Raw genomic sequence first — 22,750 nt, 5'->3', positions numbered from 1 at the left:
TCCACTGGGAAGCTCTGTATCTCCTTCCTGGCAAAATCTCGAACCTGCAAGTATCTAAACATTTCCCCCTGCTCCAGCCCATATTTCGCTCCCAGCTCCTTCAGTCCTGCAAACCGACCCCCAAGAAACAAATCTTTTAGTGTCTTAATCCCCTTCTCCTCCCATTTCTGAAAATTTCCATCCTACTTCCCTGGCTCAAATCTGTGGTTCCCCCGAATCGGCATTTCCCTTGACCCTGCCCCCAACCCAAAGTGTTGGCGAAACTGCCTCCAGATTTTCAATGAAGCTATTACTACCGGACTCCGAGTATTTCCCCGGGGCCATCAGAAGCGGCGCTGTTACTCGTGCCTTCAATTCCGACCCCCGACACAAACTCTCCTCCATTCTGATCCACTGGGAGTCAACCCCTCTGACCCAGCTCCGCACTTTCTCCACTTTCGTCGCCCAGTAATAATACATCAGATTCGGAAGGCCCAAACCCCCTGCCTGCCTTCCCCTCTGTATCAGCACCTTTCTAACTCTAGCCACCTTCCCTCCCCATATTAACGCGGTACTCATTCCTTCAATCTATCTAACAAATGCCTTTGGCAGGAAAATCAGCACGCATTGGAAAATTATCAGAAATCGCGTCAACACGTTCATTTTAAACACCTGTACCTGACCTGCCAGTGACAGAGGGAGACCATCCCACCTTGCCATAATCAGCTTTCACTCTCCCCACCAAACTAGAAATTTGTACCCCACTCCCGAACAACCTGCACCCCAGGTATCTAAAGTGAGTCCCTGCCCGACGGAATGGCAGTCCTCCCACCCCTGCCCTCATCCCCGGCCGAGACACCACAAAATACTCACTTATGTCTAGATATAATTTGTACCCTGAGAAAGACCCAAACACCTGAAGCAGCTCCAATATTCCCCCTATTGACACACGGTTCCGACATGTATAACAGCAAGTCATCAGCATATAAGGACACTCTATGCTCTATCCCCCCCTGCACTACCCCTTTCCATACCCCCTTCCATACCCCCGAACTTCTTAACGCAATAGCCAACTGCTCAATCATGAGTGCAAACAGCATGGGGGACATAGGACATCCCTGCCTAGTCCCACGGTGGAAAGAAAAGTACCTCGAGCTGATGTTATTTGCGCAGACACTCGCCCTTGGCTCCTTATATAGTAACTTTACCCAGTCCACAAATCTTGGTCCAGTCCCAAACCACTCCAGAACTGCCATCAGTACCCCCATTCTACCCGGTCAAACGCCTTCTCAGCGTCCGTTGCCACAACCACCTCTGTTTCCTTCCCCTCTGCCGGTGTCATAACCACGTTCAATACCCTCCTAATGTTCGAAAAGAGCTGCCTCCCTCTAATAAGCCCTGTCTGATCTTCACCTATCACCTTCGTGAGGCACCCCTCCAGCCTGCCTGCCAGTACCTTTGCCAATACTTTTGCGTCTTCGGTTAAAAGTGATATGGGCCTATATGACCCATACTCCGTCGGATCCTTATCTTTTTTAAGCAACAGGGAAATCGATGCCTGCCCCTTCTCTATCGCCTCCTCAAACATCTCCACCATCAAGGGTGCCAGTATTCAATGACACTTAGTCACTTTTTGGGGGCCTGGGGGAGTTTCTCACCGGTTTAGCCCACACTTAGAATTTTTTTTAGCACTGGGGAGTTGAACTCGGACATCGGGCCACCATTTTGAAAAGATGCCTCGATCTCCAAGTGAGCTTGTGGGTCCGTCCGTCCCCCCCCCCCCCCCCCCCCATGGTCACCCCACACACATGTGCACTACCCCACATCCTCCAAGTGAGGACAACTCGCTATGGGGTGCCCGGGGCCCCCATCTTCAGGCACCCCAAGCCCCCTTACAGCACCTCCCCCCTTCCAGGACCCCAATCCATCACTCCTCCAACCTCCCAGAAGACCCTACTTATCTACCCTGCATACTCCCACCCTTCAATTCCCCCCTCCACCCTCCTTTCATGGACATGGCCCACCTCGCACTCTGGCCCTTGGCAGTGCCACCCTGGCACTCAGGCACCCTTGCACTGCTGCCCTGGCACGCAGGCAGCGCTCATGCCGGCCTGGCAGAGTCATCAGGGCATCTTGGCAGTGCCAAGGTGTCCACGTTCCAGGGGGAGGGCCAGGGAGCCACTCTGCTCTTACCGTGACCACCCTGGGGCGATGATGGCCTGGGAGATCCCCCCCGGGTGCCTTCCCGCCTGGTTCGCGTTTGTGTGGGCCAATGCTGAATGGAGCCCGGCTACGGCCTTGCTGGGGAGGCCGGTGGATCCCGCGTTGCCAGTGGATACCAGATAAGTTAGCCTCAGCCGGTTTAAAACCCGCGGTATCGTTTGGTCACACCCCTTTTGGGCGTGTTTCAGATTCGGACGCCTCATGGGACTTGGGCGAATTCCACGAAGCGAGAAGACTGTTGAGAAGTACACGAGGGCTCTCCTGGCATTCACTGGCCGCACCGCACTCAAGGTTGGTGGATTGTGCCCAATATTTCACTTTTAACATAGCAAAACATCCCAAAGTACTCAATAGGAGTGGCATCGATCAAAATTGGATATGGAGTCAATAAGCAGCCGATGGCAAAAACCAACAGTTTAATCGAAGAGCAGGTCTAACGGACCATCTTAAAGGAGCAGCTCAAGAGAGAGGGAGAGGGAGGTTTGGGAGGAAACTCCAAGTGTTAAGGTCATGGCAACAGAAGGATGGGCCATCAATGGTTAAATGATAAAATCAGAAATGCTCAAGGGGCTTGAATTCGAGGGGCACAGATTGCTTGGAGGGATGTAGGGCTGAAGGAGATGACAGAGATCGGAAAGGGCAAGGACATGAAGGCATTTGAAAACAAGGATGAGAGCTTTAAAATCGGAATGTTGCTTAGCTAAGATCTAATGTAGATCACAGAATATGGGTGATGGGTGAACAGAACTTGGTACAAGTTAGGACATGGGCAGCAGAGATTTTGGAATGCGGGAGCAGAAAGAGAGGTGAATGTGGGTGATCTTCTGGATATGACTAGGTCTATAAAAATTGAACCAGGTGAATGTGATCCCACGCAGCTGGAAGAAGGTGGAGAGGCTTAGAGGATGGTGTTGCCAATTGTGTCAAAGGCTGTAGGTCAAGAAGGCCAAGAAGAGATAGTTTATTTCAGTCACTGTTACATGGGATATTATTCGTGACTTAGATAATAACATGATGTGGAGATGCCAGCGTTGGACTGGGATGGGCACAGTAAGAAGTCTTACAACACTAGGTTAAAGTCCAACAGGTTTGTTTGGAGTCACTAGCTTTCGGAACATAGCTCCTTCATCAGGTGGTTGATGAAGGAGCTGCGCTCCGAAAGCCAGTAACTCCAAACAAAACTGTTGGACTTTAACCTGGTGTTGTAAGACTTCTTACTAGATAAGAACAGTTTATGGACTGTGGCTGGGGTAGAAACCTGATTGAAGGTATAAAAACATGGGGCTCCAAGAAAGGTTGGCAGAAATCTGGGAGATGACAAGGCACGCAAGGACTTTGGTAGGGAAAAGGAGGTTGGAGATGGTGCTGTATGTTTGCAATGGCCAAGGGTTCAGTTTTTAAGGAGACAGGTAATAACAGTTTTGAAGGAGGGGGTGATAGTACTTGGGGAGAGGGAGTGTGTAATAATGTCAGTAACATGGAAAGCTGGATGAGAAGTTTGGTTGTCAGCAGATAATGTGGCAAGAGGGTTGAGGGAATAGGGGAATGGGTCTCAAGACAAGATAACCTTGGAGAGAGTATAAGGCAAAATAGGAGGAAAATGAGAAAGAGGGGTTAAGAGAAAGTTGAGGGAAGGGTAGGAACTGGCAAAAGCAGTAGTGCCAGTCTCAGTGACAAAGAAGTCCATGAACCTCTTGTTGGAGGTAAGAGTGAAGGAGACAGGAGAAGTTCAATGACCTCCATGGGCCGCACGGGTGAGTTGGCATTGGCTCCCTGACATCGGTTCTGCCTGCCAACAACAACCTCCGCCCGGAAGACCCTGTGTTGGCACCTCCCCCACTGCCCCCCCCCCCCCCCAGCTCACTAGCCCGTTCATGCTCCAGCATACCTTGGCACCCACCAGCACACCTCACCCATGCCCAGCGGCAGTGCCCATGCCTGCTCCACGTCATGGTTCCCCCCCCTCGAAGCATGCAGTGTTCGGTTCACGGCGCCCCGTAGAGGGGGAGAGATGATGGACGAAGCAACGTCCTTTGAGAAGCAGGCAAGGACGAGATCCTCCCTGGTTCTCCGGGCATGTCGGATTCTCGACGCAACCCACTGTCCTCCATCCTCCGGGTGCCCAGAGCCCATCCTCTACCCCTCCTGGTCTGGCTCCTCCTTATCCTCTTCATCCAACATGCCGCATATTCCTCCTGCTCCACCATGTCGACCCGCTGCTGTAGCAGGTTGTGGAGGGCACAGCAGACCATCACAAAGCGGGCGACTCTCCGACGGGTGTACTGTAGTGCACCACCAGGACAGTTGAGGCATCGGAACTGCATTTTTAGCAGTCCGAAGCACTGCTCAATGACAGCCAGGTGGCCACATGGGCCTCGTTATATTGGGTCTCTGCATCGGTCACTGGCCTCCGTATTGGCGTCAATAGCCAGGACCTAAACGGGTATCCCTTATCCCCGAAGAACCAACTGTCATTCTCAGGTGTCCCTCCAAGACGCCGGGAACCTCTGACTACCTCAGGATGTAGCTGTCTTGCACATTCCCTGGGATGCATGCACACGCTTTAGGGATAGGAATCCCTTCCTGTTAATGAACGGTGCTCCCCGATCGTCCAGTGCACGCAAGGCAATATTCGTGCCATCCATTACCCCCTGGACCTGGACAATCCGGCGATGGCAGAGAATCCTGTTGCCTGGGCATAGAACATAGAACAATACAGCGCAGTACAGGCCCTTCGGCCCACGATGTTGCACCGAAACAAAAGCCATCTAACCTACACTATGCCATTATCATCCATATGTTTATCCAATAAACTTTTAAATGCCCTCAATGTTGGCGAGTTCACTACTGTAGCAGGTAGGGCATTCCACGGCCTCACTACTCTTTGCGTAAAGAACCTACCTCTGACCTCTGTCCTATATCTATTACCCCTCAGTTTAAAGTTATGTCCCCTCGTGCCAGCCATTTCCATCCGCGGGAGAAGGCTCTCACTGTCCACCCTATCCAACCCCCTGAGCATCTTGGTGGGCCTGGTCCAGGTCAAAGTTTATACAGTCAGGTGCCCAGGCATCACGGATGCACTTGTGGGCTGTTGGATGGGGTATGCCACACGTGTCCTCACCCGAGCCCTTGAATGGGCCTGAGGCGTAAAGATTCAGAGCTGCAGTGATCTTGGCCACTACCGGGAGCGGCTAGCCTCCTCGTGGTGCAAGTCTCTAAGGACGTGGAACAGGTGCCACAGCATCTCTTTGTTGTGGCGGAGCCTCCTGTCTGACATCTTTTTGAAAGATCAACGACTCCTGTACATCGTGGGCCATTGCTGGTCTCCCCCTCTGGGTCCCTCACTGGCCTGATGGGAGGCTGGGTCCTCAGTGTAGGGGCGGGCCTCTGCAAATGGGCCGCTGTGCCGAGCCTTTGTCAACACTGCTGCCACTGCTTCCTATGGCGTCTGACTGCCTGGACTGCCAAATCGACCTCGAGAGCAGCTTCTGCAGGGTGCATGATATCACCCATAATGTAATATTTGTAAGGAATTGGAGAGGGTGTGAGACAGAAAATCAACTGTGGCTTCCACCCCGGGATCCGTGGGTCCATGTCTCCCCATCCTCACATCCCCTGCCATTCTTCAGGGTGCCATCCAACATGCCCTGCACATGAACGCCCAGTCGCAGCATGGGCCCCTGGGCACCGGATCCCAAACCGTGTATCTCAGACACCCGCTGGTAATGTTACCTGGATTGGGCGCTGGTTCCCTCCCTGGTCCACATACCCATCCTCTGGTCGTGGATTGTCTCCAGTGTGACGGCCCAACATTTGGGTGTTTGATTGTTGGCTGCTGCCTCTGTGGTGTTGAAGCCTCCAGTGTTCAGGCAAAGTGTCCAGGCCCCTCAGTCTGATTGGGATCCTAGGCAGTAACACTCGCCTGCGACATGGCATGCCTCCCATCGGGAATCCACTTGGGAGCTGTAAAGAGCTCACATTACTAGAATTGCCAGTTAGTTCCCTGTTAGCAATAGCCTTCATCTGTGAAGCCAGCGGGCATTAAAGTGACCTTAACCATATTACCAAATATGGGGTGTTCGGTGGGACGGACAGGCACCAGTTGGAGCTGCCCCTGTTGTGGGTATACATAATTGGGGGGGGGGGCAGGGAAAAGCGGGTACAATGCCGGATCCGTGAACGCGGCCCCCAATCCCCACCCTACCCTACCCCCCGGGGGCTCATCCCCTCCAAATTGGCCTTGATTGGTGATTATTGCTTTTTCGCCGCGGCGGGATCCACATCTTGCCAACGGGAGTAGGCCAGTTAGATCGGAAGCCGATCGCCGCCCGGTCTGGTTCTCGATTTTGGCATCTCCAGCGATCTAACCGACCTGTGTGTTTGCGCCTGATGTGGCCCAGGATATCAATAGGTGGAGGTGAGGGTGTGCTTGAGCAGATCAGTAGCTGCAGGAATGGTTGTGGAGAAAGAAGGCAGGTCAAGGCTAGAAATGAGAATTTTGAAAGTCTAAAGTGTCAATTTGCGATGGAGTCATATAGTTAGGAGTTCAAACGTTACTCGGCTGATACTTCAATGCTGCATCTTACAGATGTTGCCTTTCAGAAGTAACTTGAAACCAGACCCCCCACCTGCCTGCTGGGGAAAAAGTAAAAGATTTGTGGCACATTTTTGAAGAACAGAGTGTGCTCATGATGTCCTGGGCAACACCCAAAACAACGGTGAGCTGGATTTAACAAAATCCCCTACTGACAGGTTTAAAGGTAGAGGAGCATGTTATATCCAACAGGTAGGCCTGCCCACTGCCTATTGGCACAACCCTGCCCCACCACAATTAGACCAGTGTGGGACTAGCCCACCATCAGCATTTAACCAGCAGTGGGAGTGACCCACACCAAACGGCCAGCCAGGCAGATCTCCCTTCTTGGGCTGGTGGTGGGCCAGAGGGAGTCCCTCCTTAATTGGCTCGGTTCCATCGGAATCCTCCCCAAGGTTTTTCTGCTGTAGGATGTTGGTTACAGGTTGGTAGGTTTAAGGAAATCTTTGTAGTCTTTGACTCGTGGAACAATTTACAATATATGGTAAAGAATAAAAGCTAGGAGCGGTCTCTGTGCTTGCTGGTACACATGGTTCAACACTAAGACTGACCCTGGCTGTGGATCATGTGCTCACTTCGATCATATTGTGTACGGTACTGTACTCAGTCCCACATTAAACCTATATGAGTCGAATACTATATTTCCCACCCTCCTGGGTGTCCTCCCTACCCCCTGTGCCAAGGTCTGCCAGCTAGCCACCTGGTGAGACCCCTAAACACGCACCAGGTCCGATCCGTTGCTGCATGCCTCCTCCTGGCATTAAGTGCTGGAGAGCTAATGGTCCGATTGGTTGGCTGTTCTTCGAGGTGAGACTTCCTGTCACTGAGTAGCAGAAATAATGCCTCTGGCCTAATAGGGCTAATTGGCCATTAAATGGCAGGGAGGCAGCAGGTTCTCTCTTATCGGGCTCCCCCATCGACTTTTTAGTTGGGTTGTGGGGGCGGAAGTGAGCAGGGAATCTGGTGTAGTTTATAACTCAGTCCATTGGCTTTTCATCTTACTGCTTTTTGTGGGATCTTGCTTTGCACAAACTAACTGCTGTGATTGTCCACAAGTACTTCACGAGTAACTCGTTAGTTAGAAAGAAATTTGGCAGGATCAGAGGATGTGAAAGTGCTGTGTAAATGTCAGTCTGTCTATTTTATTCCTGTCCTCATGCACACTTTTAAATAATAACAATAATCTTTGTCACAAGTAATTGTCCCACACCCCCTCACTTCCCACCCTGCCAAATCCCCTGCTTGCACCCCTCTCCGTTATACATACCTGCAGTGCTACGTGGTGGAGGCCCTGGGTTGGCAGTAACGGTGGGTCTGGTCCATGGGATAGAGGATGATGACAACCCGCCCTGCGATGAGCTCTAGTATTCCGCATCGTCTGACTCATGCCCATGGTTACAATGTCCAGCTGGGTGATCCCTGCATGCACACTGGCTATTCCATCTCAAGGTCACACCGATTCCCTGGGGTGGGAGTGGTGGGGATATCAGGGCACGGAGGGGGGAGGAGGATCATAGAATTTTTTTTTTTTTTTTTTTTTTTTTACAGTGCAGAAGGAGGCCATTTGGCCCATCGAGTCTGCACCGGCTCTTGGAAAGAGCACCCTACCCAAGGTCAACATCTCCACCCTATCCCCATAACCCAGTAACCCCACCCAACACTAAGGACAATTTTGGACACTAAGGGCAACTTATCATGGCCAATCCACCTAACCTGCACATCTTTGGACTGTGGGAGGAAACCGGAGCACCCGGAGGAAACCCACGCACACACGGGGAGAACGTGCAGACTCCGCACAGACAGTGACCCAAGCCAGAATCGAACCTGGGACCCTGGAGCTGTGAAGCAATTGTGCTGTCCACAATGCTACCGTGCTGCCCGAGCATGGTGCTCCCCCCCCCCCAATCCCCAACCCTAGCCCACCCCACAGACCCAACAGAGCACCGAGGCTGGGTGTAATGGTGGTAACAGGTGTTTATTGTGAACAAATATTTACAGATCTGTGCTCCAGCCCCTTTCACTAAACTGTGCTCTGCACCCAAGCCAACTTAACTGGTGTCTAACTTTCTGGCCTTACAGGCCTTAACCTAGGTGGTTCCCCAAACGGGGAGACACATACAACAAAACTTTTAAGCGGTCCGACGCATGCTGTCCAGGATGTGGGTAGCTGGAGGCCTCAGTGGCCAGGGCACCCGGCCATGGCAGCTGCATGGGCGCTGGCATGTGGGGCAGGGTAGGGGTTCGGCCATCTCCTGGATGGGAGGAGCTGGGTTACGGGTGTGTGAGGGGGTGGGGGACAGGTTTAGGCCAGGGGCACGGTGCTGCCAACTCACCCTGGCCGCCCTGAGGAGGTTGTGCAGTTTTTTCCTGCACTGGATGCCGGTCCTGACGATGTTGCCCACAGTGCTGACTGCCTCTGCCACCTGCAAACAGTGGCGCCTGGCGGCCTTCCTCCCGGGCCATGGTATAGGGTCATCCGCCTCTCCTCCACCGCGTCCAGGAGAGTCTCCAGCTCAGCGTCCCTGAACCGTGATGCTGCTGTCCACCCAGCCATGTTGTTGGCTGGGATGGTGTGTGTGGTGAGAAGGACCGTTTAACTGCGGCTTGTCAGCCTAATGAGTGCCAATCACGGACCCGATGAGTTCGGCAACGTTTTTCATGGAATTGGTTGTGTTCCACGTGGCGCCGGAGCAAGCCCATTATTAGTACTGTGGGCAGCACGGTAGCACAAGTGGCTAGCACTGTGGCTTCACAGCGCCAGGGTCCCAGGTTCAATTCCCCGCAGGGTCACTGTCTGTGCGGAGTCTGCCTCCCTGTGTCTGCGTGGGTTTCCTCTGGGTGCTCCGGTTTCATCCCACAGTCCAAAGATGTGCAGGTTAGGTGGATTGGCCATGCTAAAATTGCCCTTAGTGTCCAAAAAGGTTAGGAGGGGTTATTGGGTTGTGGGGATAGGGTGGAAGAGTGGGTCAGCCTAATGAGTGCCAATCACGGACCCGATGAGTGCAGACTCGATGGGCCGAATAGCCTCCTTCTGCACTGTATGTTCTAGGGCCTAAGTAGGTTTACATTAATACTGCAATGAAGTTACTGTGAAAATCCCCTAGTCGCCACAGTTCGGTGCCAGTTCGGGTACACAGAGGGAGGATTCAGCATGTCCTTCACCTGACAAGCACATCTTTCAGGACTTGTGGGAGGAAACTGGAGCCCCCGGAGAAATCCATGCTGACAAATAATCAGGGCATGAATAGTATGATAGGTTTCACTGGGTGTGGAATTTCAGGTGTATGATATATTTGTTTGTTAAATGTGCACTCTTGTCGATAGGGCTCACCCAGACTGCCACATCCAGGCCATAATCATACCAATGATGTCTCGTTTGAAGAAATAGGTAAATGTAATCAGCCAACAACATCTGAGGTAATGCTAAAATACTGTACCATTAAGATGACGAGTGTAACTGGCCTGGTTATTGTACCAAGGATTAAACCATGATTCACCACGAGTCAGCCTTGCTGTCTGCATTTTTAAACAGCAGTCTGCTCAGTTGCTTGCGCTTGAGATGTACCTGCCTATACTGGTAGTAAAAGGATGTACGTGCCTGTTTATACTTCACCATCTAGAGCAGAACAGCCTAAAATGTTGCAGTGTAAGACAATCTTTCTACGAATTTATACAGATCTCAAATTGTGAATATTGATAAACTTTGATATTCTGATTTTGGATTTAAACAATCATGAGGCAACAACACGAGGAACAGTCCTTTGCAGATGCATAACATTCCAGCAACGGGAAGAAGTAACTTTGAAGAGTATTAACTTGCCAGTCTTTACATGATCCATGGGTATTAGCATTGATCAACTGTGTAAAATGTTTCTTACTAGAGACACAAGTCAGTGAGCTCACACAGAACTGTAGTTAGAAGAACAGTAATGCGGTACAACAAGGAATCAGCTGCAATGCCATAATTTATGCACGCCATTTAGAATAGTGGAAACATTTTAACACAATCAGTTTATTTCTAATTTGAATAGAGCATAGCATTGACTTTTGCACATTCTATGGTTGAAACACAAGACAGAAGCTCCCCCCCAAAATGACAATGACCATGTCTGTGGATATCCTTGCAGACCTTGCACTGGACTCTTCAGTCATGAGAGGACCTGCAGAAGACTATGAAATTATTTACAGCTTGGACATACTCAAATAATCAAGAATCTACCACCACCTCAATATCCAATTCCAAATACATGAACAGTAAAATTAAAAGTGAAACAAAAAAATACCAATCAAAATAAAACAAACTTAAGTTTTTCAATTCAACTGTTAAAAGGGTGGTCAGTACTAATGTCTTTATTTGCAGATTATTTTCTTCTGCAATGAATGAGTAACAATGAACTAAAAACTGGTTTAGTTCCTTATCACTGAGCTCGAAGCTGCCTTACAATTTCCTGCTTCATGTATCTGACACTCAGTGAACCTATTTACCCTCTCATGTTCTGTTTGTTTTGGCAACTGCTCTTATACAACTCAACAACACTTTCAATGTCTGGTCTACTCACACAGTCAAACCTTTTTCCGTCTGCACTTAATGATACAGTCACCACGAGGTAACCACATTTATTACTTTTAGCACTGATTGATAATACTTTTAGTTTAACGTGAAATGTCATTTAGTATTTTACCTGTCAGGTTGCTGATGACAATCCTTTTAGAACACCTTCTGTTGCCTCACAATTCTATTTTGTCTACATATGGAAATTAACACCTTTTAATCTGCTCACTCCTTCAATTATCTATCCAATTTTCCACACGATCAGCCTTTGCTGCCTCTGAGTAAGTCTGGTCCATTCATTCAACAACCTCGGCGTAACTAATTAAAATCAAAATTGTGCACCCTCCCTCTTCTAAGCTAAAATATCTATGGTTGTCGAGTTTGTGGCAACTTCAAACATATTAGACTTCAATTTACCTATTCCTTAATCTATTCCCCCAAATGCTTAAAATAATAGCTCATCTCTTCTGAGCTCTCCCTTCAGAATAAGCAAGCCCCAGCTCCCGAGACTCTCTTTAAAGCTCAGGTATCTTCAACGAGACAGACATCAGTTTGGTGTTATTTTCTGCACGACCTCCAGTGTCTGGATAATCTTGTTGAAATACAGAAATTATGAATTATACTCCGGCCACTCTCATTTTGACACTTCCAGTGCAGAGCATAAATTGAGAATAATTTGGGATGCATAGGTCCCAAGACTTTCTATCCAGATTTCGAATTTGCGCTATCAGTTGAAACATTGCAAAACTGGGAAAGTGAAGACAAAAAAATTACCCAATAACCATTTCCTGGAATTTGTGCTCCAACTCTGGATGTATATCTCAAGATCTGGTTAGTTTTCATTACTGCTCCTACTGCTTTTAATGTTACTAACTGCAATGCCTGGAAGGTTCATGCCCCATTCTGGGAGACTCCAGGGCAATGAGGAAAGGTTAGCAATCTTATCATTATGACTGGCATCACCTTGTTTCATTCTCATCTACCTGATCATACATACAGCATCTGGACAAATAAGTTATCTTCCCATCCTTGCAATATTGTTTCCAGGGTTCATCCATTGATCTACCCTCCCTTCCAACTCCTCCCTTCTTCATATTTTCTCTTGGTCACAACAGCAAAGAATATGGAGTCAGCTTCCAAATGTTAGAGTTGATACCCAGGCTCTACCACAGAACTGTTTATCCCAACTCTGTCACCAACATTGCGATGTTAGAATTCTTGTCGACAAATCAGTCTTGGATAAATGCAAATTCCATCAGCTAAAGAATGGGAAGACTGAAACCAGCGTCTTCAACCCTCACCATCAATTCAATTTCTCTCGCTGGTCACCGACTCAGGCCGAACCAGAGCTTTTGCAATCTCAGTGCCCTATTTACACCGAGCTGAACTTCAAACTCATGTCTATTTCATCACAAAGACAGTCTAATTCTATCATTAAATGTAAATAATCTTTATTGTCACAAGCAGGCTTACATTAACACTGCAAAGAAGTTACTGTGAAAAGCCCTTAGTCGCCACATTCCAGCACCTGTTCGGGTACATAGAGGCAGAATTCAGAATTTTCAGCTGGTACGGGAATTGAATCGGCGCTGCTGGACTTGCTCTGCATCACAAACCAGCTGTCTAGCCCACTGAGCTAAACCAGCTATTAACTTCACCAGCCTCTGTGAACAACCTTAACCCATTTGCCACTAAAACTCTCATTGAATCATAGAATCCCTACGTGCAGAAGGAGGTTATTTGGTCCATCAAGTCCGCATCGGCCCTTTGAAAGACCACCCTACTGAGGCCGAATCCGCTGCCCTATTCCTGCAGCTCCACTCTAAGGGGGCAATTTTAGCATGGCCAATCCACCTAACTGGCACATCTTTGGACTGTGGGAGGAAACCCACGAAGACACGTGGAGAATGTGCAAACTCCAAACAGACAGTCACCTAAGGTCGGAATAGAACCCAGGTCCCTGGTGCTGAGAGGCAGCAGGACTAACCACTGTGCCACCGGTTAAACATGTTTTGAAACCACTCAGGTAAGCAGGATGGAGTTTTACAGGCTACTCAAGATTTTATTAGCTTCATATAAATTAAATTGAGAATACAAAAAAAAATACAAACTTAGGGAATCAGGCAGGTTAAGTCAGGAATACTCACCATTTGCCTGGATGGATGTAGTGGTAACAACACATGAAGTTCATCACAAAGCAGAACAGTTTTGCTTGATTGGCACCAAGATCAATTGGTTCACTGGTCACCCTTTCTAGTACTAGCATATTTTGGTTGCAGTATGTGGCATCAACAAGATATATTGCAACAACTCAGAAGCTTTCTTCAATAACACTTAAAAGGTTCAAGTCCCCATGTGCTTCCACCAAGGACAAGAGCAACAATCCCAGGGGAGCACTATAATCTCTACGTCAAACACTTTCCTTACAGACATATATCATGATTCCTTCATCCTTCCTGGAATTACCCATCAAATGTCACCAGTATCAGCCTAAGCAGATGGTTCTGGGTGTAAAAGATAAATATAGTCTTGTACATTTGAAGAACCTAAAGATGGTGAATAATTTGTCATGAGTGGGCAGCAATGCCATAGGAAAGGATAGCCCTTGTGCGAGTTCCTGGGAGGGAGGGTCACACTAGAGTTCTGCTACATATGAATCAGGTGAGGACTTCGGGTGGCACCTTTAGGGTGGCACAGTGGTTAGCACTGCTGCATCACAGTGCCAGGGACCTGAGTTCAATTCCAGCCTTGGGTGACTGTGTGGAGTTTGCACATTCTCCCTATGTCTGTGTGGGTTTCCTCCGGGTGCTCCAGTTTCCTCCCATAGTCCAATGATGTGCAGGTTAGGTGGACTGGCCATGTTAAAATTGACCAGTAGGTTAGGTGGGGTTATGGGTTACTACAGGTAGTGGGTTGAGGTTAGGGTGCTCTTTCAGAGGGTCGGTGCAGATCCGATGGGCCGATTGGCCCCTTTCTGCGCTGCAGCGATTGTATAGTTCTGTGACTTCAGTACATGCCAAAGTACTTGGTACATTGGCAGGCCTGACAAAGCATCTCTTGTCACCGTCAGAGAGCATGATGGCGTCTGGTGTCAACTTGGCACAGGGCTTCCCACGTCCATAGAGCCTACTCCCGGATAGATTTTTTCATTTTGAGGAGGGCGCTAATCTCGAAAGTGGAGGGAACGGAATATTCAGCCATAGTCATCTCGGACCATGCCCCGCATTGGGTAGAGCTGGAGTTGGGGGAGGAGAGGAACCAGCGCCCACTGTGGCGCCTCAATGTGGGACTGTTGGTGGATGAGGGTGTGTGTGGGCGGGTGCGGGGGTGTATTGAAAGATACTTGGAGGCCAACGACAATGGGGAGGTGGAGGTGGGGGTAGTCTGGGAGGCGTTGAAGGCGGTGGTCAGGGGAGAGCTAATCTCCATTAGGGCCCACAGGTAGAAGAGAGAGAGGAGGGAGAGGGAGAGGTTGGTGGGGGAGATTTTAAGGGTGGACAGGAGTTATACAGAGGCCCCCGAGGAGGGGCTACTTAGGGAGCGACGGAACCTCCAGACGGAATTCGACCTGATGACCACGGGGAAAGCAGAGGCACAGTGGAGGAAAGCGCAAGGGGCGGCGTATGAGTATTGGGAGAAGGTGAGTCTGATGCTGGCACATCAGCTTCCTAAGAGGGAGGCAGCGAGGGAGATTGGTGGAGTTAGGGATAGAGGGGGGAATACGGTGCGGAGTGCGGAGAGAATAAACAAGGTATTTAGGGACTTCTATGGAGATTTGTACAGGTCTGAGCCCCCAGCGGGGGAGGAGGGGATGTGACGATTCCTAGATCAGCTGAGGTTCCCGAGGGTGGAGGAGGAGCAGGTGGCTGGTTTGGGGGCGCCGATTGGGCTGGAGGAGCTGGTTAAAGGATTGGGGAACACGCAGGCGGGGAAGGCCCCAGGTCCGGATGGGTTCCCGCTTGAGTTTTATAGGAAATACGTGGACCTGCTGAGCCCGTTGCTAGTGAGGACTTTTAATAAGGCAAGGGAGGAGGGGATCTTGCCCCCGACAATGTCCAGGGCGCTGATTTCTTTGATCTTGAAGCGGGACAAGGATCCATTGCAATGTGGGTCGTATAGACCGATCTCGCTCCTCAATGTTGACGCTAAGTTGCTGGCGAAGGTGCTGGCTACGAGACTGTGTCCTGGGGTGATTCATGAGGACCAGACGGGATTTGTGAAGGGGAGGCAGCTAAATACAAATGTGCGGAGGCTCCTCAATGTGATTATGATGCCCTCGGTGGAGGGGGAAGCGGAGGTAGTGGCAGCTATGGACGCGGAGAAGGCCTTTGATCGGGTGGAGTGGGAGTATCTTTGGGAGGTTCTGCAGAGGGTTCGGGGAGGGGTTCATCAGGTGGGTTAAGCTACTATATAAGGCCCCGGTGGAGAGTGTGGCTATGAACCGGCGGAGGTCGGAGTACTTTCGGCTGTACCGGGGGACGAGGTAGGGGTGTCCCTTATCCCCCTTGTTGTTTGCACTGGCAATTGAGCCGCTGGCCATGGCACTGAGGGAGTCCAGGAAATGGAGGGGATTGGTTCCGGGGGGGGGGGAAGGAACACCGGGTGTCGCTGTATGCCGATGACCTGTTGTTGTATGTTGCGGATCTAGTGGAGGGGATGGCGGAGGTCATGCGAATCCTTAGGGAGTTTGGGGACTTTTCGGGGTATAAACTCAACGTAGGGAAGAGTGAGCTCTTTGTGGTGCATTCAGGGGACCAGGGAAGGGGGATAGACGAGCTACCACTGAAGAGGGCGAAAAGGAGCTTTCGGTACCTAGGGATCCAAGTAGCCAGGAGTTGGGGAGCCCTACACAAGCTCAATTTGACGCGGTTGGTGGAGCAGATGGAGGAGGATTTTAAAAGATGGGATATGCTGCCACTCTCACTAGCGGGTAGGGTGCAGTCGGTCAAAATGACGATCCTCCCGAGGTTTCTCTTTGTGTTCCAGTGCCTTCCTATTGTGATCCCCAAGGCCTTTTTCAAACGGGTAAGCAGGAGAATCATGGGATTTGTGTGGGCGAATAAGACCCCGAAGGTGAAGAGGGTGTTTCTGGAGCGTAGCAGGGACAGGGGGGGGCTGGCGCTGCCGAATCTGTGTGGCTATTATTGGGCAGCCAATGTGGCGATGACCCGTAAGTGGGTAATGGAGGGAGAGGGGGCGGCTTGGAAGAGGCTAGAGATGGCGTCCTGTGTGGGCACGAGCCTGAGGGCGCTGGTGACGGCACCGCTGCCGCTCTCGCCGACAAGGTACACCACGAGTCTGGTGGTGGCAGCGACGCTGAAGATCTGGGGGCAGTGGAGGCGACACAGGGGCAAGGTGGGAGCCTTGGTTTGGTCCCCGATTCGGGAGAACCATCGGTTTGTCCTGGGAAGGATGGATGGGGTGTTTCGGAGCTGGCATCGGGCAGGGATTAGAAGAATTGGGGACCTGTTCATCGATGGGACGTTTGCAGCCTAGGGGCGCTGGAGGAGAAGTTTGGGCTTTCAGGTACATGCAAGTAAGGGCGTTTGTGAGGTGGCAGGTGAGGTAATTCCCGCTGCTTCCGGCATGTGGGATTCAGGACAGGGTGATTTTGGGTGTATGGGTTGGAGAAGGCAAGGTTTTGGCGATTTACCAGGAGCTGCAGGAAGAGGAGGAAGCCTCGGTGGAGGAGTTAAAGGGCAAGTGGGAGGAGGAGCTTGGGGAGGAGATAGATGAGGGTCTGTGGGCTGATGCCCTTGAGTAGAGTTAATTCTTCCTCCTCTTGCGCCAGGCTCAGCCTAATACAGTTTAAAGCTACTCACAGAGCGCATATGACAGGGGCGAGGTTGAGTAGGTTCTTTGTAGTGGAGGACAGATGTGGGAGGTGCTCGGGGAGCCCAGCAAATCACGTCCATATGTTCTGGTTGTGCCTGGCGCTGGATGGGTTTTGGAGGGGTTTTGCAAGGACTATGTCCAAGGTAGTGAACGCCCGGGTCAAGCCGAGCTGGGGGTGCAGGAGGCAAAAGAGGCCGGTATTCTGGCCTTTGCGTCCCTGGTAGCCCGGCGGAGGATTTTGCTTCTATGGAAAGATGCGAAGCCCCCTAGTGTGGAAGCTTGGATCAATGACATGGCAGGGTTCATCAAGCTGGAGAGGATAAAGTTTGCCTTGCGAGGGTCTGTGCAGGGGTTCCTCAGGCAGTGGCAACCGTTCCTAGACTATCTTGCGGAGCGTTAGGAGGAGGTCAGCAGCAGCCCAGGGGCAGGAGGGGGGGGGGGGGGGGGAGGGGGGAGGGGGGGGGGTCTTTTTGGGGTGGCGTTTGGGTTAAGGTGGAGGGTTTTCCCTATTTGTGTTTTTTACTGTTATCTGGGGGGTTATTGTATATGGGGGAAATCCAAGCAATTTCTGCTTGTTGTGTTCTTGTTTCTTTCTTCTTGTTGGGGGGGGGGGGGCGTTTTGTTGAAAATTTGTTGAAAAATTTGAATAAATATATATATTTTTTAAACTTGGCACAGGGCTTCGCAGACAGTTTAGAGCCCATCTGTTCCAGCATGGATGTGGCCAACTTCACAACAGATCAATCTGTGATGCAGGATCGGGTTGCAATGCCTCAGCTTCTGTTGCAGCACAGGCAGTAGCACCTCAATCGCTTCATTGTTGCAATGGACACTGACTCAGGCCATGAAGGGATTCTATGATTGTCCAGAATGCATCTAACTGTAGGTTTAAACATTCCAGGCACATAAACATTAAACCCACTTAAAACTATAGCTTTTTTCTAATGTTTACCAATACAAATACCCTTAAAACTACCTTTGTTTTCCTAACATTCCTCATTTCTCCCAATCCGCCTGCAGCCTTTCACATGGCTGACAATGCAATCCTCAAATGCTTTTGCACCTTTTCCCAGCTGGTTATGATTGCATTCATTTGATTTATTCTTATTTATCCACATGTAACAAGAGAAACACGTGCAATGTCTTCTCTTTTTGCTCTGTCACAAGTGTCCTCACACAATCTATTCTTGGTCTCTTCACAAATTTCATCTGCCACCCTTGGTGGCAACATCTAAAAATATAGGCCGGAATTTCATATTGCTCTGGTGAGCGTGTGCATGAACCGGAAGCACATTAAATTGTGCAAGAAGCTGCAGAGTGTGCGTCCCAATGTCATTGCAAGAGTCGGAAGTGCAACCGCCAACAATTAAGACGGCAATTAAGCCCAATAAGGAGTCAATTGAAAGCTACTTTATATGGCCCGTCTACTTTTACGGTTGATGGGTGGTCTGATTGGCCAGGTGGTCTTAACACTTTAGCTACAACCTCGATCCAGGGCGGGATGAAATGTCAAGGCTGAAATAAAATTAGCAAAGGTGTCTTGGGACTGATGTATTCTGAGTTCTGCTGTCAGGTATTTGAATCTGCTGCCTGGGTACAGTTTGCTGCGCTTTTTCATCGGGATTTGTTTTTTACAGGTCTGCAGCTCCCCGAGAGTGCCCATTAGAAGAGTCCGCTCACACCCTCCCTTTACCTGGCGCCAGCGTTCTTCCCAACTCCCTTGGCAACACTGAGCTTTTCCCAGTGCACATTTCCCACTGGCTGCCTATTAATTAGCCAGGCAGCATGAAATTGCATTCGGGGTCTGATCGCAGCTGGAAGCCCATTTCTCTTCTGCTTCCGAGTCCACCGAATGTGCATACCCGACGGGCGCAATATTCAGGCCCAGTGTCCGTTTCCATATGTACGCTGATGACGTCCAATTCTATGTCAACACCACTTCTCTTGTCTCCTCCACTGTCCCTAAATTGCCAGTTTGCTTGCCCGACATCCAGTACAGGTGAAAATAAATTTCTTCCAACTAAATGTTGGGAAGTCCACACGACTACCTATAGTCTCCACCACTAACTCAGTTTGCTAGCCAGTGACTCGAGCGCTCTCCCTATAAACTGGGGCTGAACAAGACTGCTCACAACATGGTGCAAGATTTGATTCTGAGATGTGTTTTGTTATGTTTTCTTTGTAACATAAGCGGCTTCCTTGTGTTGCATTTGTCAAGGAAGGTCGAGACGTGTAAATAACTTCAACTCATTTATTTACACTATGTACACTTTTATAACTTGAGTTCGACACTACTGTTAATCCTATTATAGTTACCCAAACTGACTAACCAGCTGCTGTCTTCCACATGGTGGGCGTAATATTGAATCAACCCTGTGCCTCTCCTCACTGACTGTCTCCACTGGCCAAAGGGGCTGATCATGTGTGTGGTGTCCTTTATGTATGGGTTGGTGTAATGCCCCCCCTGTGGTCGTGTCACCTCCTTGTGTATCGTGAATGTCCATTGGTCGCCTCCTATCTAACTTATCTATTGGTTGAGTGTGTGTGTGATGTTTCTGGTGCTCCCTCTCGTGTCTGTCTAGCTTACATGTATTTACAGTGATGCACATCACCACAAGATGTGCAATACTCCTGGCTAACCTCCCACATTCTGCCATCTGTAAACTCGAACTCTTCCAAAACTCTGCTGCAGGTATTTTAACTCATACCAAGTCCCATTGACCCATCACTCCGTCACTGACTACATTAGCTCCCTGTTAACTGCGATCTCAATGTTTAACGTTCTAATCCTTCTTTTCAAATCCCTCCATGGTCTCACTCCTACTTACCTCTGTGATCTCCTCCAGCCCTACAAATTTCTGAGTTATTTGTGCTCATCTAACTCTGACCAATTGTCTGTCTCCTAAGCTCTCGAATTCCCTACTTAAGCATTGTGCTTCCCCATCTGGCTTTCCTCTTTAAGACACACCTTAAAACCTACTTCTTTGACCAAACTGTTGACCATCCTTATGCAACAGTGTCAAACCTTGCTGGATTACGCACTTATGAAGTGGCTTCGGACATTTTTGTTATATTAAGAAATGCTATAGGCCAGTAGTTTGTGTTGCTATATAACGCAAGTTGTTGATGTAATGATATTCCCCTGGTCTAATCATTTTATACATACCACAGAGAATATGTACAGTAGAGTACGGTAGCACAGTGGTTAGCATTGTTTTTTGACAGCACCAGGGCAGCACGGTAACATTGTGGATAGCATAATTGCTTCACAGCTCCAGGGTCGCAGGTCCGATTCCTGGCTTGGGTCACTGTCTGTGTGGAGTCTGCACATTCTCCCTGTGTGTACGTGGGTTTCCTCCGGGTGCTCCGGTTTCCTCCCACAGTCCAAAGATGTGCAGGTTAGGTGGATTGGCCATGATAAATTGCCCTTAGTGTCCAAAATTGCCCTTAGTGTTGGGTGGGGTTACTGGGTTATGGGGATAGGCTGGAGGTGTGGACCTTGGGTAGGGTGCTCTTTCCAAGAGCTGGTGCAGACTCGATGGGCCGAATGGCCTCCTTCTGCACTGTAAATTCTATATCTATATCTCACCAGGGACCCAGGTTTGATTCCTGGTTTGGGTCTGTGCGGAGTCTGCACGTTCTCCCAGTGTCTGCTTGGGTTCCCTTTGGGGTCTCCAGTTCCCTTCCACATGTCACGAAAGACGTGCTTGCTCGGTGAATTGGACATTCTGAATTCTTCCCTCGATGTACCCGAACATGCACCGTGGTATGGCAATTTGGGGATTATCACAGTAACTTCATTGCAGTGTTGATGTAAGCCTACTTGTGACACGAGTGAAGGTTATTGTTATTATATTTTTGAAAGCTTTCCCTGAAAAATGAAACCAGTCTTAATTCACAACATATTCCACAAACCACAAAACAATAAACTCACTAACAATGAGCTCAAATGCTCCCAAAAGATGACGTTTTATATATGGGTGGGACGGTGGTACAGTGGTTAGCAATTCTGGTTCAATTCCAGCCTTGGATGAGTATGTGGAGTTTGCACTTTCGCCCCAAGCTCCGGTTTCCCCCCACAGTCCAAAGATGTGCAGGTTAGGTGGGATTCTGGGGCTAGGACATGGAGTAGGCCTAGGCTTTTTCAGAGGATAGGTGCAGACTCAATGGGTCAGACTGCCTCCTTCTGCACTGCAGGAATTCTATGTTCTATATTTATTTCTAATCCATAAACTAAGACTCAAGTAATTCAATTTGAACTTATATCCGGTGTTATTTAATTTATTTTTGCCCAGCAACATCTTCACGAGAAATACAAAAGGTACGTTGCACGATGATGAGTTCCAGCTCCCAAAATAAAGTTCACCCTTTACTGATCCCCAGCTGATTTCTGCACAGTCTAAGCGTAGCAACAGTCTTAACCAATCAGTACAGTGGGAACCATAATAAGAAAAATATTTACTCATGAAAAATGAGATGCTGTTATTTTTATACAGCAAGACAACTCTGAATAACAATAAATATAATCTCTGAACATTCCAATATTGGATCAATTTGAAATTTTGATTTTTCATACACAAGTTTTATTTATTATTCATGCATTTTAACAATCTGTTCCAAGTGGGGTAAAAATATATTTGTTCTGAGCCAACAGGAGGTGCATCTTCACATAATGAAATGCTCCATAATCCAGAACACTACGCAAAACTCAACATTTCATAATTTAAGTCGATAGTTACTGAATTATTATGGAAGCAATTTCGCCGAGGTATTTTCTTATCTTGCAAAATTTATGCAGTTGCATACAATTTCTCAATTGCTTTTTCAGGAGTTCGAAACCATTTAATGCCATCATAAATTTCAATTTCTAAGACAATACTTGTGCTGTGTACAGTGAATTTACTCACATGTGCATTCAAACTGAATTTGGCATTGCTTGTGCCAACTTTTTAAAATAGGTTTTCTGCTTCCTTTTTAGTATTAACGCATTGAATAGCTTTTACACAAATGATATTTGGCTCATCCCATTGATTTAATGATTTGGGGCATATAATTTTATTCTTAAAGGCTTTCAAAAAGTTTAAAAAAATTAAAGGCATGACTGTACTACAGTGCACTATACTTAGCTCAATCCGGTTTAGATCAGATGACTGGACAGCTAGTTTGTGATGCAGAGCAAGGCCAACAGTGTGCGTTCAATTCCTGCACCGGCCGAGGTTATTCATGAAGGCCCCCGTCTTCTCAATCTTATCTCTGACCTGAGGTGTGATGATCCTCAGGTTAAATTACCATGAGTTAGCTCTCTCTTGCAAAGGGGAAAGCAGCTATGGTCATCAGGGACTATGGCAACTTTACTGCACTACATAATTGGCCAAATGGAGTTACAGTTCTGGTGATTTGTGAGCTCAATCAGAGGAATCCCAGAGGTACCTTTAGTACACTCGGGAGTTGGTTCACTGATAAGAATCCTGAATTACATTGATATTTTGACATCAATAGAGTCAGATTCCACCACATGAAGAAAAAATATACAGGCACTGTACAATACATCTGCACACGTACCTAGT

The 22,750-nt window shown here is 48.8% G+C and overlaps 1 protein-coding gene across 4 annotated transcripts in view; it reads right to left on the bottom strand.

The window, feature by feature from the left end:
* srfbp1 (serum response factor binding protein 1) overlaps positions 1–22,750 on the bottom strand; it is a 328,539-nt gene that overhangs the window by 41,524 nt on the left and 264,265 nt on the right. Inside the window, exon 1 of one of the 4 annotated variants that reach the window (XM_072516524.1) lies at positions 5,935–6,113. The exons of the other annotated variants lie outside the window; for them this stretch is intronic. Coding sequence (XP_072372625.1) covers positions 5,935–6,015 — 81 coding nt within the window. The 5' untranslated portion in view covers positions 6,016–6,113. Of the gene's footprint in view, positions 1–5,934; positions 6,114–22,750 lie in introns of those variants that run through there. 4 annotated transcript variants of the gene reach the window in all.

Source organism: Scyliorhinus torazame, chromosome 9 (assembly GCF_047496885.1).
Source record: "Scyliorhinus torazame isolate Kashiwa2021f chromosome 9, sScyTor2.1, whole genome shotgun sequence".
NCBI classification, from domain to species: Eukaryota; Metazoa; Chordata; class Chondrichthyes; order Carcharhiniformes; family Scyliorhinidae; genus Scyliorhinus; species Scyliorhinus torazame.
This window is presented reverse-complemented; position numbering and strand designations above follow the sequence as displayed.